Source organism: Canis lupus, chromosome 17 (assembly GCF_048164855.1).
Source record: "Canis lupus baileyi chromosome 17, mCanLup2.hap1, whole genome shotgun sequence".
Taxonomy (NCBI): Eukaryota; Metazoa; Chordata; class Mammalia; order Carnivora; family Canidae; genus Canis; species Canis lupus.
The window spans coordinates 53,219,979-53,236,256 of NC_132854.1; the positions used below are offsets into that span (position 1 = coordinate 53,219,979).

The 16,278-nt window shown below is 39.6% G+C and overlaps 1 protein-coding gene and 1 non-coding gene across 2 annotated transcripts in view; one reads left to right on the top strand and one right to left on the bottom strand.

Annotated features, from left to right (window-relative positions):
• The window catches only part of TNFSF11 (TNF superfamily member 11), a 31,017-nt gene extending 20,665 nt beyond the window's left edge, over positions 1 to 10,352 (top strand). The window contains exons 3-5 of the mRNA XM_072783264.1: positions 3,902 to 3,947; positions 4,028 to 4,126; positions 8,810 to 10,352. Coding sequence (XP_072639365.1) covers positions 3,902 to 3,947; positions 4,028 to 4,126; positions 8,810 to 9,231 — 567 coding nt within the window. The 3' untranslated portion in view covers positions 9,232 to 10,352. The remainder of the gene's footprint in view (positions 1 to 3,901; positions 3,948 to 4,027; positions 4,127 to 8,809) is intronic.
• LOC140608483 (U6 spliceosomal RNA) lies at positions 4,411 to 4,517 on the bottom strand. Its single transcript, XR_012010507.1, has one exon. It is a non-coding gene; the product is annotated as a U6 spliceosomal RNA (small nuclear RNA).
• Positions 10,353 to 16,278: the final 5,926 nt, after the last annotated feature.

A 16,278-nucleotide genomic window follows, 5' to 3' on the forward strand; every position in this document is an offset into this window, starting at 1 on the left:
GTAGCATGTTCTGAACTCCATGATGGACCATTGAGACTCTTCTGTGAGCTTTCAGGCATGTACTTGAGGACTACCTCTTGCAAAGGGAGAAGGGTATACAGCTCTGAAAGAGGAGCCAGAGGCAGAGGTTCAAGTCCCTGCTTTACCAGGAGAGTCCTTATTTTCTCAGGCTCCATTTCCCAGTCTCAAAAATGAGGTTAGTGATAGCTACCCAGCCTCTGATTCTAACAAGAATCAATATGACAATACAAGGGAAAATCCTTCGTTAGCTACACATACTTTAATTTTCAGTATGAATATATGAGATAGATGGAGGTTGTGAGAATAGAATAAATCTATGGCCAAATAGAGACATGACCAAACAACCATTCTTGGGAGCACTCAATTAGTAATAATGTTTGTCAATGCCTGCCTCATATTAGAATCACCTGGAGAGATTCTTTAAAAAAAATACCAAGTGGATATCAGACTAATTACATTAGACTGGCTGGAGCTGGGGCCTGCGTACCCTGGATGTAGTCCTAGAAGAATGTTCTATTTATGGTTGACATCAATACACATAAATAACACTGAGCTTGGAGTCAAAAGTTGGGAGTGAGGTAGGGATACAAGAATAGTTCATGAGAATACATTTTTTTGTAGCCTTGGGTTATAGACACATCCTGTACACCCCTTTCACATGGAAACTTCCCTATAGGGTTTCTGAGAGGAATTGAAATTTTGGGGGGTGCCTAAGAACAGGTATACCATGAAAGCAGCATTACATGATGGGTCTCTAGCTAGAGTTCTAATCCATCCTGGGTGAGGACACATTAGGGTTTTTTGTTTTGTTTTGTTTTTTTGATATTTAGGTGGGCTTTCTTTCTTTCCTTTTTTCCTTTTTTATTTTTTTTTTATTTTAGAAGTCACTGAAAGTGCTTCGGGGTGCTGATTATTGAATTTTCTCGTAATGAAAAGTTCTGTGATAGCTCTGACCTAGAAGCCACTGATTAAGTGGGCAGGAGAAGTTTATTCCCAGGTAGGAAAGAACAAACCTTCCCTGCCCATTTAATCAGTGACTTGAGTCTGCTTGCTTCGTTTGCCTGGGTCTCAACCTTCAAAAAAAATTTTAGATCTGCCCATCTCTGAAATCTTTTGGGATGTCAAAGGGATTGCTGTTCTCAAATTGAGGCCCGAGGCCAGCAGCTCTAGCTCACCTGATGGAAATGCAAATTCTCAGGCCCTACCCAAGATCTACTGGGTCAGAAACTGTGTTTCAGCGTGCCCTCTGGGAGATGGTGATGCATGCTCAAGTCTGAGAACTACCGAGCTAGCACATAAACTCTTCTCTTGTTTTTCTCAGTAAAAGGTGTGTTTTTCTTCATAGAAAAGCACAAAGCAGACATTGGTTGTCATATGCCACGCTTAGCTTTGCTTCCTGTCCCCCTCTCCCCTCTCCCCTCTGAGGAGTAGTCAGATTAGGAGAGGGAAAATGAAGGGTAGCTTTAAATTTCTGAATTACTGTGTCATCAAGGATTCTATTCCAATCTTTTAAGAGGTAGTAGTCAGGTGAAGAAATATTGCATATATTAGTGTATAAAGATATGCACTATGTATAAAGACATATTATATTGTAAGTGTATAAATATATATACAATGCATAAGTATATCTCTATTATAAATGCATATATATAATGAATAAAGGTGCCGTGTGTGTGTGTGTGTGTATAAAGCTATGAAAATATGCACGTGTATAAGATACACACAATGTATGGTGATACAATGTGTGTATATAAATCTCTATTCTAAATACAGGAGAGGCTAACCCAGGAAATTCCAGAAATCTGAGTACTATCGGGAATCCAGAGACCTAGGGGATTGGAGGTCAGCAGGGGAGAAAAATCTTGGCGGGGAGGGAAGAATAAGGCCTGCTAAGGAGCAGTGCACTGCACGATGCAGAGGGGGCTGCTACAGTTTGCCCAGAATTTCCCACATGCAGTGCTCCCAGATTCTGCGGTGCGGTACCCTGGGCCAAGGCCAAAGCAGAGATAGCCCTGGTGGAGTCCAAGGCTTCTTTGTGAAAGTCAGTCACACTGTGACTTCTTTATGTAACAGAAAACAGTTATACTATCTCCTACAAGGGTCTTTAAACGTAGAATAGATTCTTTTCTCTCCTGGGAGCCCTGAAGGCAGAGAGAAAAATCAATGTTATCTCTAGAATTCCAAATGTTAATAGTTGAAGTTGTGTTAGCCTCTCTCTCTCTCTCTCATCATCATCATCATCATCTATCATCATCTATCAATCATCTATCATCATCTATCATCTATCATCTATCGTCTATTATCATCATCTTCTATCATCTGTCATCTATCAATCATCATCTATCATCTATCTATCTATCTATCTATCTATCTATCTATCTATCTATCATCTATCTCAAATCCCTTCTCTCTAGACACTCAAAGAACTTAAGTTTATGACTTAACCTTTTAAACAACACAGGATGGGGCCAGGGGAGTGGGGGAAATGGGTAGCATGGACAGTCAATCCCAGTAATAGAGAAATTAGGAATCTCTCCAAGAGTGTTTCTAGTATCTAGGTATTTGAATTACCAGACACTCTGCTAAGTGCCTACGTGCATTACCTCATTTAACCTTATGATAGAGGTACTATTAATATCTTTTAGTACAGGTTGATAAAGGATTTGAACTGAAGTTAAACTTGATGTTTCACCCACTCCATCTTAGTATTTAATGATAGCTAAGGTCTTGATTCCGATGGGCCTGCAGTTATTTACCTACTGGATCCTTTATTCTCAGCTCTCAAATTGAGATATGCAATTACCTGTGCTCTTTACGTACTTGTGTTCTTTGTTTTTCAGCTTTGAATTTCTTTTTTTTTCTTTTTTAAGATTTTATATATTTATTTGAGAGAGAGAGAGTGGGAGCAGGGGGTAGAGGAGAGGAGCACAGGAAGAGGGAGAAGCAGCCTCCCCACTGAGCAGGGAGCCCAATGCCGGACTCAATCTCAGGATCCTGGAATCATGACCTAAGCCGAAGGCAGATGCTTAACTGACTGAGCCACCCAGGCTCCCCATTCTGGTTTGAGTTTCTAAACCTCTATTTGTGACGTATTTTAACTTAATTATTGATACTCTAAAAGTTCTTAGACTTCCATATAGTACTTTAAATACACTGTTTTTTTTTTTTTATTAAAAAATTGACCATTGGGAGCTAGGCATTACTCGCTTTCCTATGGGTTGAACTTTAGTGCAGTAACAGGAATTCACTAATGAAATAAACATAAAAAGAGCCTCCCTAAAGATTCGAGAGGGTCATATATTTTGTGGTAATTATTATTTTCCTAGTTAACTTCATCTTCATTTGTATATCTGCTACAAATTCTTAATTATGTTTAATTATTCCAGGTTTTATAATTTACATTGTCTCTTATTTCCTCTTATCGTCCAAAGTATTTTGTTAGATGGTATGTGTGTGGTCTACTTTTTTAAGCATATCAACATAATTCTTTGGGATGAACTTCTCTTTTAAAAAAAAAAGATTTATTTATTTATTGTAGAGAGACAGAAAGCACAAGAGTGGGAGGAGGGGCAGAGGGAAGGAATCTCAAGCAGACTTCCCATTGAGCATGGAACCTGACGAAGGGCTTCTCATCACCCTGAGACCATGACCTGAGCCAAAAACCAAGAGTTGGACACTCAACCAACCGAGCCACCAGGTGCCCCTGGTTGAACTTCTCTTAGATAGCTACCTAGAACACCAATGAATTTCACTACCTATGTATGTCTGGCCTATTTTGAAGGAAAGAAGATTAATTTATCATATGTCCAACAGTCCTAAACTCTTATGGCTTGACTGGAAGAGTAAATATATAAATAAGATTTTTGTCTTTTTATTTCAGGAATTACAACATATTGTTAGATCACAACACATCAGAGCAGAAAAAGGTAAGCCTGGACCTGCATGAATATGTGAAATCATACAGGGTCCATACTCTTTGGGCTAACAGGGTTTTTCTCATCTCCAGCTATGATGGAAGGTTCATGGTTGGAAATGGCCAGGAGGGGCAAGACTCATACTCAACCTTTTGCTCATCTCACTATCAATGCCACTGACATCCCATCTGGTAAGTTCCATTTACATCCAGCCTGAAAAAAGATTTCAAGAGTCCTTTACCAGTCCATCTGAATACTCAATACTATTATTAGCCGGTTGCTAACATTTTGAGAGCCCTTAACTTCTAGAGCAGAAGAAAGATCATTTGGTGTTCAGTTGATAATCTATATTATGGAAACAGTTATTCTTTTTTTTTTTGGTATATGAAAATTTATTGTCATGTTTTCACCACCAAAACTTACGATCTTGGTCTTTCCTTCCTTGGTCTTTTCCTCCTCTCTTTGTACAAGGCCAAAAGAGAGAGAACGCTTCACGAATTTGCGTGTCATCCTTGCACAGTGGCCATGCTAATCTTCTCCATATTGTTCCAATTTTAGTATATGTGCTGCCGAAGTGAGCATGGAAACAGTTATTCTCAGCTCTGTCAGAATGGGCGTCATCACTCTTCATTTTCAGATCATCAGAATGGGTGTTTATTTTTAATGACTGCCAGTTGAGGTTGCATAAGTGGGGAGGACAGTCTCTTGTTATGTCATCTGTATTTACCCAAACTAAAGTTGGTACATTCCCACTGCCAACCTATGAAGTGCATGGATTTAACTTCTCCAGAGTTCTAGGCAGAGGCTTAATAGAGTTATGTTTAAGAGGCAGTCACCCTCTAGAAAAGGAGACCTACTCCTTCTCCAAGGGCTTATTACTTTCTCTGGATAAGAATTTAGCTCAATGCACTGGAGAGCTGATTATCTTTTAGTAATGAGGAAACCCAGAGCTCTGTGCCACATCTAACCAATGCCCCAGCTATTCCACCCTGTAATCCCCACTGGTCACCCTACCTTGGGATAGATGAACATCAAAAAGGTTAAAAGAAGGGATGCCTGGGTGGCTCAGCGGTTGAGCCTCTGCCTTTGGCTCAGGCCATGATCCCAGATTCCTGGGTTTCAAGCCCCACATCGGGCTCCTTGCATGGAGCCTGCTTCTCCCTCTGCCTGTGTCTCTGCCTCTTTCTCTCTCTGTGTTGCTCATGAATAAATAACTGAATAAAATCTTTTTTAAAAAAGGTTAAAAGAACATTATAATAGAGTGTCAGTTGACATTATTGTCATTGCATTTGTTCAACATAAACTATGTATCAGGCATTTCATTATATTCATTACCTCTACTCCTTACCACAACCCTGCAAGTAAGTGATTATCATTCAGATTCGCAGACAAGGAAACTGAGGTCCACATAGCTTATCTGCTCAAGGTCACAGTGGTAGTAGTATTAGAAGCTGAGTTCCACTCTAGAATCACTCTAGTTGATTCCCATGTCCATGGTTTTTACACTATGGGCCATCATATTAGCACCCTATTAGTACCCTGTGGCCTGTTGGCTTTGTCAGAAGAAAATAAATTCAGAGTTCTTATGTTCTTATTTTCCCATAAGAAGTAGATTAATGTGGTTTTAATAGCAGGGGCTCGTGGTCTGACTGCCTGGGTATGAAGCGCCACTGTACTAAGTATTGTCTGTATGATCTCTTGCAAATTATTGGAATGATTTGTCAGTTTTTTTATGGGGATGAAGATCATATCTATCTCACGAGGTGGCCATGGAGATTTAACAAGGCAATGTCAGAGCATGCTCATATGGAAGCTGGCATATAGTAAGCACCCTGTGAATGCAACTTGTTACTATTATTTGAGTTTTATTAAATAATTATACATGTTCCATTTTGTTCTAAAAATAATTTTTTTAATTTATTTTTTATTGGTGTTCAATTTACTAACATACAGAATAACCCCCAGTGCCCGTCACCCATTCACTCCCACCCCCCGCCCTCCTCCCCTTCTACCACCCCTAGTTCATTTCCCAGAGTTAGCAGTCTTTACGTTCTGTCTCCCTTTCTGATATTTCCCACACATTTCTTCTCCCTTCCCTTATATTCCCTTTCACTAAAAATAATTTAAGGCTGGTTTTTCTTGGAGTTAAAAACAAACAAACAACAAAAACAACAACAAAAAAAAACCAACCAAACAAACAAACCAAGTTTTAGTAAATTTTGCAGCCACTATCATAGCATGGGTCACAGATATTTCCTGACTGCAGACATAGAAACTGAGAAATCAATGCTTTGGTGTGTAGCACATTTTCCTGAACTATCTATCCTGTCCCAGATATCTGCTTTATGAACAAATTTTCTCTCTGCTCATGTGTATGTGTGCCTTACATTGAAGCTACACTAATTTTCTGAGTGAAAACTATTTTGCATATTAGCAAATGCAATCAAATTAATACTGATATATCAGCTGTTTGTGCTGTGAATGCACTCTGCATTTATCTTTTCAGTTCATTTTAAATGGCATATGATAAATATTACATTACACTGTGTGCCAAAGTCTGTTTGGCAATACCAAGCGTGTTTTAGTTATAAAGCTCTCTCTTCAGGCACCTAGCATCAAACCATTGCCAAAAAGCAAGGCAAAACTCCTAGTTATTTTCTGACAGCTATTGAGTTTGTGACTGAGTGAAATGAAGTAGTGTATACTTCTGTTTAAGAAAATAGCATTTGCTCCTCTGGCTAAGCCAACAACTCCTTGAGTCCATTTATCTCCCAGTTTTGGCCAGTACTAGGATTCTTCAGAGGGAGATGGCTTTAGTTTTGCATGTTCATTATTGGCTTCTGTTTTATATTTATTTACATATAAGGAAAAAATCAGAATTTGCCTTCTATTGACTGATAGCGTATGGATTTGCAAAGCTTCTTGAATAATATGCATGGGGAAGTGTTTTGTGAGGCTAGACTAAGTGGCTTTCTTAAGGTAGTGGCTCAGGCTAAATATTTGGAGACAGCCTCTTCCCTAGCACCTAGTGGAGACACCCCAGAAGGGATGAGGGGTTTGGGGTAAAAGGTCATCAGCATGCTTTGTTAGTCATGGAAACCCGGGCTTGCCATGTGAGGTCCCTCAACTTGATCACAGGGTATTATTTCTCTTTGTGTCTCCCACTTTTCTCTATTTTTGAGACCTCCCTTTTTTTTTTTTTACAATGATAGCTTTCCTCCTTTTCTCCTCTACATGCTGTGTGTGTTCCATTCTTTGTTCCAACAGTTCCCCTCACTAACAATACTCTCTTCCTTTTCTCAGCCCATCCATATTTGATTGAAGCCTTCCCTGTCCTCTGGCTCCAGTGTCCCCTCATTGGGCTGAGTGCTCCTGATTGCCATTAATTTCTGCAGCATTCACTTGGCAGTTGCTTGGCTGAAATTCAGCTAAGTGCTGTGTGACATACAGCAATGAAATATTGTATTTTCCATTTTATAAGCTTATTTCTTATTTTCTCCCCTATTACTGCTAAGTGCCTTGAAGCTATACTGCTTGATAAAATTCTTAATTATGGGCAGAGTGAATCCAAATAGAAAACCTCACACAGATATTTATTGAATGATTGATCAACCAAATGAATCCATGAATGGATGAGTTTAATGAATAAAAATAGAGATATGTTTAGTAGTGAATATGGACACTCCTTCCAATTGACTAGCTAACAGTGGGGGTGATATGTGGTCAAGGTTCTTGTCTTTTCTCCCCTCTCTGTATCATATTCCTTTCTTCCCTCTCCAGGCTGTATCTACGAGCCCTTGGACTAATACTAACTCATCCATTCCACTGAGAGTAGACTTTACCTTAGTCATTCTCTTTCTCTCTGTTAAGAGTCATCATAGGACATAAACTATAAGACAAGACATTAATTGAGAGAAGAACTAAATATAAGAGTAGGGTAAGAACAGAGAAACATGGAATAATTTTAGATGGGAAACATCTTGAATTTTGTTTGCTCTGTCAATGGGTTAGGTGACTGTTTATTATCAGCCTGGAGGATTTACTTTTCTCGTGTTTGTGGGGCTGTGATGAACAGTCTTGTAGTCTCATCCTGAATCACTTGGGACCATGGGTTGATATTTACATTTGGAATGATATTTACATTTGGGGTGATATTTATGCTCTGGATGCTTCAATCTGGGATAATCTGGGGTAGAACCTCCAACGAAAAAGAAAGAAGTGTGCAAAAGTGGGTCCTGGAGGCCTCAGTGCCTGTAATGGCTTCTCAGGCTCGCTTTAGCACTCTCCTATGGAGTTCAGGAAATATACTGTCCTTGGACAGGAATTGGAACCATTGGAATCAAGCAAAGTCTGGAAGTTCTCTTCCTATACTTGTCTGTTGCTTTTCTGTATCAACTGCCTTTGGCTTATTCTCTGTCTTCAACCTTAAATGATCTTCCTGATTCTGTTGTCTGAATCCTGTACCTATTTTAAGTTCTCAGGCTCAGTAACAATTCAACAAAGTCATTCTTGATTCTTTTGTAAAGAACTAAGCTCTCTTCCTTTGAATTCCCACAGCAATTATCTACACCTTTGCTCTCAGGGTTCATGCCTTGCTTCTTAACTGAGGACATACCATACCTATTGGTTGTGTACTATAGGCTCCTTGAGGGAAGGAAAACTGAGTTTTTATCTTTGTCCTCTCTCAGGCTCCTAGTAGGGAGCTCTAGGGACATCTTCATGTATTTCTGCCCTTTTAGAAAATAACTTCTGAAAAAGTACTCTCCCTTTGGAACAATAACGGTTATGCTATGTTTTTCTCCAACCTTATGGAATCATGAAGATGTCCTTATTGAAGGGGTGCATTTTAAATCATGTACTTTTTCACTCCTCAGGTTCCCACAAAGTGAGTCTGTCCTCCTGGTACCATGACCGAGGTTGGGCCAAGATCTCCAACATGACTTTCAGCAATGGGAAACTAATAGTTAACCAAGATGGCTTTTATTTCCTGTACGCCAACATTTGCTTTAGACATCATGAAACTTCAGGAGACCTCGCCACAGAGTATCTTCAGCTGATGGTGTATGTCACTAAAACCAGCATCAAAATCCCGAGTTCTCATACACTGATGAAAGGAGGTAGCACCAAATACTGGTCAGGGAATTCTGAATTCCATTTTTATTCCATAAACGTTGGAGGATTTTTTAAGCTACGATCTGGTGAGGAAATAAGCATCGAGGTATCCAACCCATCACTACTGGACCCAGATCAAGATGCAACATACTTTGGGGCTTTTAAGGTTCTAGATATAGATTGAGTCCCATTTTATGGAGTGTTATTCTGTATTTCCGAGGATGTATGGAAAATTTTTTTAAACAAGGCAAGAAAGATGTATATAGATGTGAGACTACTAAGGGGTATGACCCACAATGATACAAGAAGACTCTTTCCATGCTTTTGACTCTGTAGCGAGCATGTGTATTTACAGCCCATGGGAGAGGTTGGAGTAAACTGTGTTACAGTCTAAAGGCTTTCTTACATAATGGCTTTTAAATTTTGTAATGAATTCCTAAAATTATACCAGATTAGAGCAATTATGGTTGCCTTTATATGAAACTGTATTTGACTATGGGAAGGGTTAATTCTCTGGATCTAGCCTGTGGTTATGTGCCACAGCTTAAGTGGAGAGGGTGTCACCTAATGCCAATGGATGATCATCAGAAGGGTTAAGTTCCTTTGAATTGTTACATCATGCCGGAACCTGCAAATAAATACTTTTTCTAATGAGGAGAGAAAATATATGTATTTTTATATAATATCTAAAGTTATATTTCAGATGTAATGTTTTCTGTGCAAAGTATTGTAAATTATATTTGTGCCATAGTATTTGATTCAAAATATTTAAAAATGTCTTGCTGTTGACATATTTAATGTTTTAAATGTACAGACATATTTAACTGGTGCACTTTGTAAATCCCCTGGGGTAAACTTGCAGCTAAGGGAAAAAAATGTTGTTTGCTAATATCAACTGTATTATACTTCTTTACTCTTTTAACTTAATAGATTTTTCAGACTTGTCAAGTCTGTGCAAAAAAAGTAAAATGGCTGCCTTGAATAATAAGCAGGATGTTGGCCACCAGGTGCCTTTCAAATTTAGAAGCTAATTGACTTTAGAAAGCTGACATTGCCAAAAAGTATACATAATGGGCTACTGGAATCTGTCAAGAGTATTTATATAATTATTGAACAGGTGTTTTTTCTACAAGTGCTGCAAATTGTAAATTTTGTGGGTTTTTTTATGGAAAAGTTATCAGTGGCTTATCAGCAAAAAAATCCAATTTTTAATATAGTAGATGATATTTTATACTGTACAGTAAAAACATTGCCTTTGAATGTTAATTTTTTTGGTACAAAAATAAATTTATAAGAAGACCTGCCTTTGTGATGTTGTGCTTTTCTTTCATGTCTGTCTTACTCTGTGACCCCATTCTCTCCAATATGCTATTTTGGCTTTTATCTTTCCAAAGGTTAGCGGGAGAAATGCAGATTTAATTAAAAATTAGGGACAGATTCAATTAAATTAATGAACCTCAGAATTTGAAAAATAATTTACAAGGGATATGCATGCCAGATAGAAAATAGAGGCTTCTTCACTTAAAAGAGAAAAGTTTATGTTATGCTTTTGTCACGAGAAAAAAAAAATAGTGTTGTGCATGAGTTCATAATGCCCTGCAGAACAACTGACTTGGAGGAGCCCTTGAACATTTTATAGCTTACTATGGTGAGGAAGCATTAGCAATGGACTAGATGCTTGACTTCATGGAAATTTCTGTGGGGGAGCTGTCCCAACCCATGCTGGTTACTCATGTGAGAGAGATAGAAGAAAACAAGCAACTTGGGAAGGCACAGGAAGCCGTAATTTAAGGCACTTGACATTCGTGGATAAATGTTTCTTGATGGTTGTGAAGAATAGAAGGAGAAGAGAAATAGCAGATGTTAAAGAAGAAATTGTATATTTTAAGCAGCAAAGCTATGATTGTAGGACTCAATCACTGCCCAAAATACACCTATTGTTTTAAACCTACCCGTAAATCTGAGGTAGATTGGCACAAAATATGATTGCATATTCCAATTGCTGAGCCTTGGTTGGAGGAAAAATGAATTTTGATAGGCAATCAGAATTTCTCCACTCTCCGTTGACACAAAATCTTGTTATATAAAGAACCTTATTAGCTGCCCTGGCTCCTATAAGGTGATTGTCATTTCCACGGGTGAATGACATTCATTCATTTGTTCCACGTTATTTACTGAGCACCAACTATGTACTAGACACTGTACCAGGCACTGGGGATCCTATGGCATCCTTTCTGACCTTAAAGAGTTTCCATCCTAATAGGGAGGAGCCTCCTAAGAGTGTAGTAGGGGAGCTCCAGGGTATGTAGAGTGTGCTGTGGCATCAGCGAGAGGGCCATTGAACCCAACATTAGGAATCCGAGAAGGTCTAGAAATTAAATTGGGCTGAATACAAGGTGGGCTGAAAGGCTTCAAAAGTAGATTTAGAGTAGAATATCCATTAATATTTTTTTTAAAGATTTTATTTATTTATTCATGAGAGACAGAGAGAAAGAGGCAGACACACAGGCAGAGAGAGAAGCAGGCTCCATGCAGGGAGCCCGATGTGGGACCCGATCCCGGGACTCCAGGACCACACCCTGGGCCGAAGGCAGATGCTTAACTAAACTTGCAATCTCTCAAAGATGAGCTAAAATCCAAAGTCTAGGGATGGCAAGAATCTAGGATCTCATGAGACAGTACATGGTAGCCCCATCCAGACCGGGAACTAACATGGTGGATGGTCTGCAATGCTAAGGGAGACCCTCTGCAGAAAACCTTGAAAATCCAACCTGACTGTAATGTGATTTTGCATATGTTAACAACCTGGCAGGTCAGGGATTTTTAGAGCTTTGCTGGAATGAATCTATGACTTCATGAAATGTTGGTATGAACTGGCCTGTGCCTCAAAGGAGTCAACTGTAACAAGAGGATGTGCCAAGGGTATGGACGCATGAAAAAGCTTTTTCCACTGTTCTAGTGATGCTCAAGGATTTCCAGGATCTGAGGAGGAGGATCTAAAATGCAGGATTCAATACCTGACTTTCCCATTCACACACTACTTTTACTCCTGCTTTTTCTTCTCACTCACTCCCTTTCTCCCTTCCACTCTTCTTATGTGTTTTAATCTTTTTCTTTTTTCTTTTCTCCACACCCCCAATCCCTGGCCCTTGCCTCAGAGGACCATCTCATTTCTCTGGTGGCCTCTGAGGAAGAAGGAGGCTGCTGCATCTGATTGAGATGGAACCAGATCCTATCAACACTCAGCAACAACAAAGTAAATGTGCTGAATGACAAGATCATGTCAGGAAACCAACACATACTAGTTGCTCTGGCAAATGGAATTGTCGGCTCATTGTAAACTTCCCATTTCCATCTTCGTCCCCACACATGCCAAATCTGAAGGAAGGAAAGCATACAAAATCTGAAGTCCTCTGTCTTCGTGAGTCAGCTTTTACAAATATACCAGATTCACGCACGCTTGCATCTTTTCTAAACATTGCATGTGCAGTAATTCCTGTTCAGTGGAGTTGGTTTCCTCCATTTCCTTCTGCTTCCTTTTGTCTCATTCGTTTCATCAGGCCATCATAGAAAAGTACCCAAGAAGATGACCTGTTTCTCCAGTGACTCCAGTGGATATCTGAACACCTCGTATTTTGTCCTGTCTCTCAGTGTCTACTTGTTGATTTGGCTAGGGACAGTGGCATGGGGTCTCATGTTACATTTTGGGGACACAGCTCTGACTCAGCTTGCATTTGCACATTTAGCCTGTGGAGCCATTCAGGGCACGTCAAGCATGTGCTAGCTTCACTTTTGGCTTTGTTAATCGATTCTCTAGCTTCTTTGCTATGAAATTGAAATATGTTTCCCAGAAGCTGCATTTATAAATGCTAATTAGTTATTGATTCACATTATTATGATTTAGGCTTGTGTCACTTTTTACAATAAAAAATTTGTACACAGTAAGTATTAGATTTTAGCTATAAAACAGAAATCTATCCTTTTGATTAGTAACACTTTTATGATACCTCTACTCTTCTACTCTTGTAATTGAAAATTTCTATTTCCTAATCATTTTCCCTCACCTCCCCTCTCCTTTGCTGACTGATCCTCTTTTCAGGAGTTTGTCATTACCACATCTTGGCCAGTACTCCAGCTATTTGCAGTGACAATCTCTTTGGTGTATCAGATGTGGACCAGTTGTAACATTCATATTGCTACTGGCTTTCAATGTTTATAGAGAAATCCTGTAGAATCTTCTTTTCTGAAAATTCAAAGAGGTATCTCTTCCTTTTGGCAAAGGAATGAGCTAGTAGCTACTTCATTAGTAACACCCAGAACTAAGAACCTGGGGATCAGGGCTTGCTTCAGAAACAGTTACTTCTCCTAAAAATGTAATAAATATTTTAAAGTTTCTTATGAGGTTCCCTTATGAACATACCTAAAGTCATGGTATATTGTCATCTTGGGCAAAACACATTTTCCCCCTTTTTCTATGGATTCTGCACAAGCTTTATTTTCTCAAAGGCCTGATCTCAATAATCTTACGTTTGTGGAGGGCACCTGAGTGGCTCAGTTGATTAAGCATAGCATCCAACTCTTGATCTCAGCTCAGGTCTTGATCTCAGGGTTGTAAGTTCAAGCTCCACATTAGGCTCCACTTAAAAAAAAATTCTTATGTTGGTAGAATGAAAACTTCTCATGAAATGTGCACATCTTTCAAAAGATAGATTACAAGTTTGAGTGTCAGCTAGATCCAGGATTGGAGTCTGAGCTCTGCTGCCTGGTAACCTTGGGCAGGTGGTCACCATTTGCATTTTGGTTTCCTGCCTTGTAAAGCAGGAGTCAAGCTACCTGCATTGACAGTTTGTAAGGACTGGCACACGGAGGGGCTCAACAAATCAGGGCCACCATTATTATCTTCTCATCCCATTTGCTAGACCCTTGACCCCCAGAGTAAAGCACGTATTTTATCTTTTTTCTATAGCTGCCATGGATGGCCATATTGAGCAAGGCACTGAGCTACGCACTAAAAGGGACACTAGGATAGATATTACATTAATTTTCTGGGGCTGCAACACGTAGCAATTACACAAATTGAATGGCTTTAAACAATAGAAATTTGTTCTCTAAAAGTTCCGGAGGCTGGATATCTGAAATCAAGGTAAGGCCATACTCTCCCTGAAGATTTTAGGAAAGAAACTTTCCCTAGGATTTTGACAGGTTCAGCAGTCTTGTCCCTGGACTTGTAGTTGCATTTCTCCAATCTCTGCTTCTATCATCATATGGACCTTCTTCCCCGTGTGCCTGTGTGTCTCCAAATCATCCTCTCTTCATAAGAACAACAGTCATTGGATTTATACCCTAATATAGTATGACCTCATCTTACCTTGATTACATTTGCAAATACTCCATTTCCATATAAGATCACATTCACAGGTTCTGGGTGGACATGAATTTTTAGGCGAAACTATTCAACCCAGTACAGTTATCAAGGGACATAGAGTTCAAGAATGAAATAATATCTGCAAATCAAACTATAATTAAACTAGAGTAAATTAATGCCATAACAGAAGCATGAGCAATGATGCTGGTAAATGTATCTAACACAGTGAGGGTTTGTTTCATTGAATATGAATGAAATCATATTGGATTCAATTAAGTATGATGTGTTTCTGTTCGCTGCTGATTTTCATGAGACTATGTTGGGATTAGAACAGGCTGCTAGGTTATTCTGTATGTTAGTAAATTGAACACCAATAAAAAAAAGAACAGGCTGCTATGTGCCCTCTTACACCTCCCCTCCCTGTGACACCTCTCCCTCTCTGCTCCCAGCCCTGCACCAGGGCATCTTGGTTCTGCTAAGGGCCACGACACAATTTGCATTTGCTTCTTCCTTCCAATGGGAAATGTGGTTTTGCTCAAGGATTAGGAGTTAAAAGGAATATGGAACCATATGGAGAAAATGTTACTTTCCCAAAGATTCAGAGCTCAGAGGGAGGCAGCCCAGCTTCATGTAGATTTTCTTGGAGAGGCATGCAGGGTTGGTGTTTAGCAAAGTACTTTGCCTGCAGACCAGGGGGTTGCGGACAGTCACATGGGTGATGGCAGGAAGGACAAGGGGGTGAGAGATCAGAACCATACCTGTGACCCTGAATTCTTTGTTAAAGTGACCAGAATCCTTATGAGTTTGCTTTTATTTCTGATGGAGGGGCAGCATTTGCCCAAACACTGAGATGCAGAAGAAGCAGGAATATAGGAAGCAATGAGGCCTCAGCCATGACCTCAGGGTAAAGGTGCTGGTACTTTGAGGTGGGGTCCTTAAACCTTCTCTGGGCAGGGAGGCCTGCACTGAGGACACAGAGGTCAGGCTTAAAGTAATATATTATTAATAAAAAACAGAGTCAGACCTATAAAGGCAGAGAACAAACTGATGGTTGCCAGAGGGGAGGGGGATGGGACATGAGCTAAATGAATGAAGAGGAGTAGGAGACATAGGCTTGCAGCTACAGAATGAATAATTTACTAGAATAAAAGGCACAGCATAGGGAATATGGTAAATGATACTGTAATAGTGCTGTATGGTGACAGGTGGGAGCTACACTGCGGTGAGCGTAGCAGAACTGTATAGACTTGTCAAAGCACCATCTCGTACACCTGAAACTAATATAACATTGTGACATTGTGTGTCAACTTTATTTTTTAAAAGTGGGGCAAAGATTTGTTAAAAAAAAAAAAAGATAAATCACTTGGGTGGGGGGTTGCCTGGGTGACTCAGTTGGTTAAGTGTCTGACTCTTGATTTTTGTTCAGGTCATGATCTCACAGTAGTGAGATTGAGCCCTGTGTTGGCCTCTGCACTGAGTGGGGAGTCTGCTTAAGATTCTCTCTCCTTCTGTCCATCCCCCTTCCCTTTATCTCTCTTCCTCTCTAAAAAAATAGAAACTAAAATAACTTGGAATCTTAAAAAAAAAAAAAAAGTACTATATTTAAATGTAGAAGGAAAACAACCTAGACCTTAATAGGTAAAAAGGACAAGCTTACACACAACTTTAGGGGAAGCACGAATGGTGAGACTTAACAAAAATGCCTAAATGAGTAAATGACTCCTGAAATAGGGGAAGGGTCTCTAGAGGAGTTTACATAAATCCCAAAGTTCAGAGAGACATTAAAACAGCAGGGGGAAAAAGAGATAACCACAGAACATCACCTATACACTGAGGACAGAGATGGCACCTTCCATCCCCTTCTCT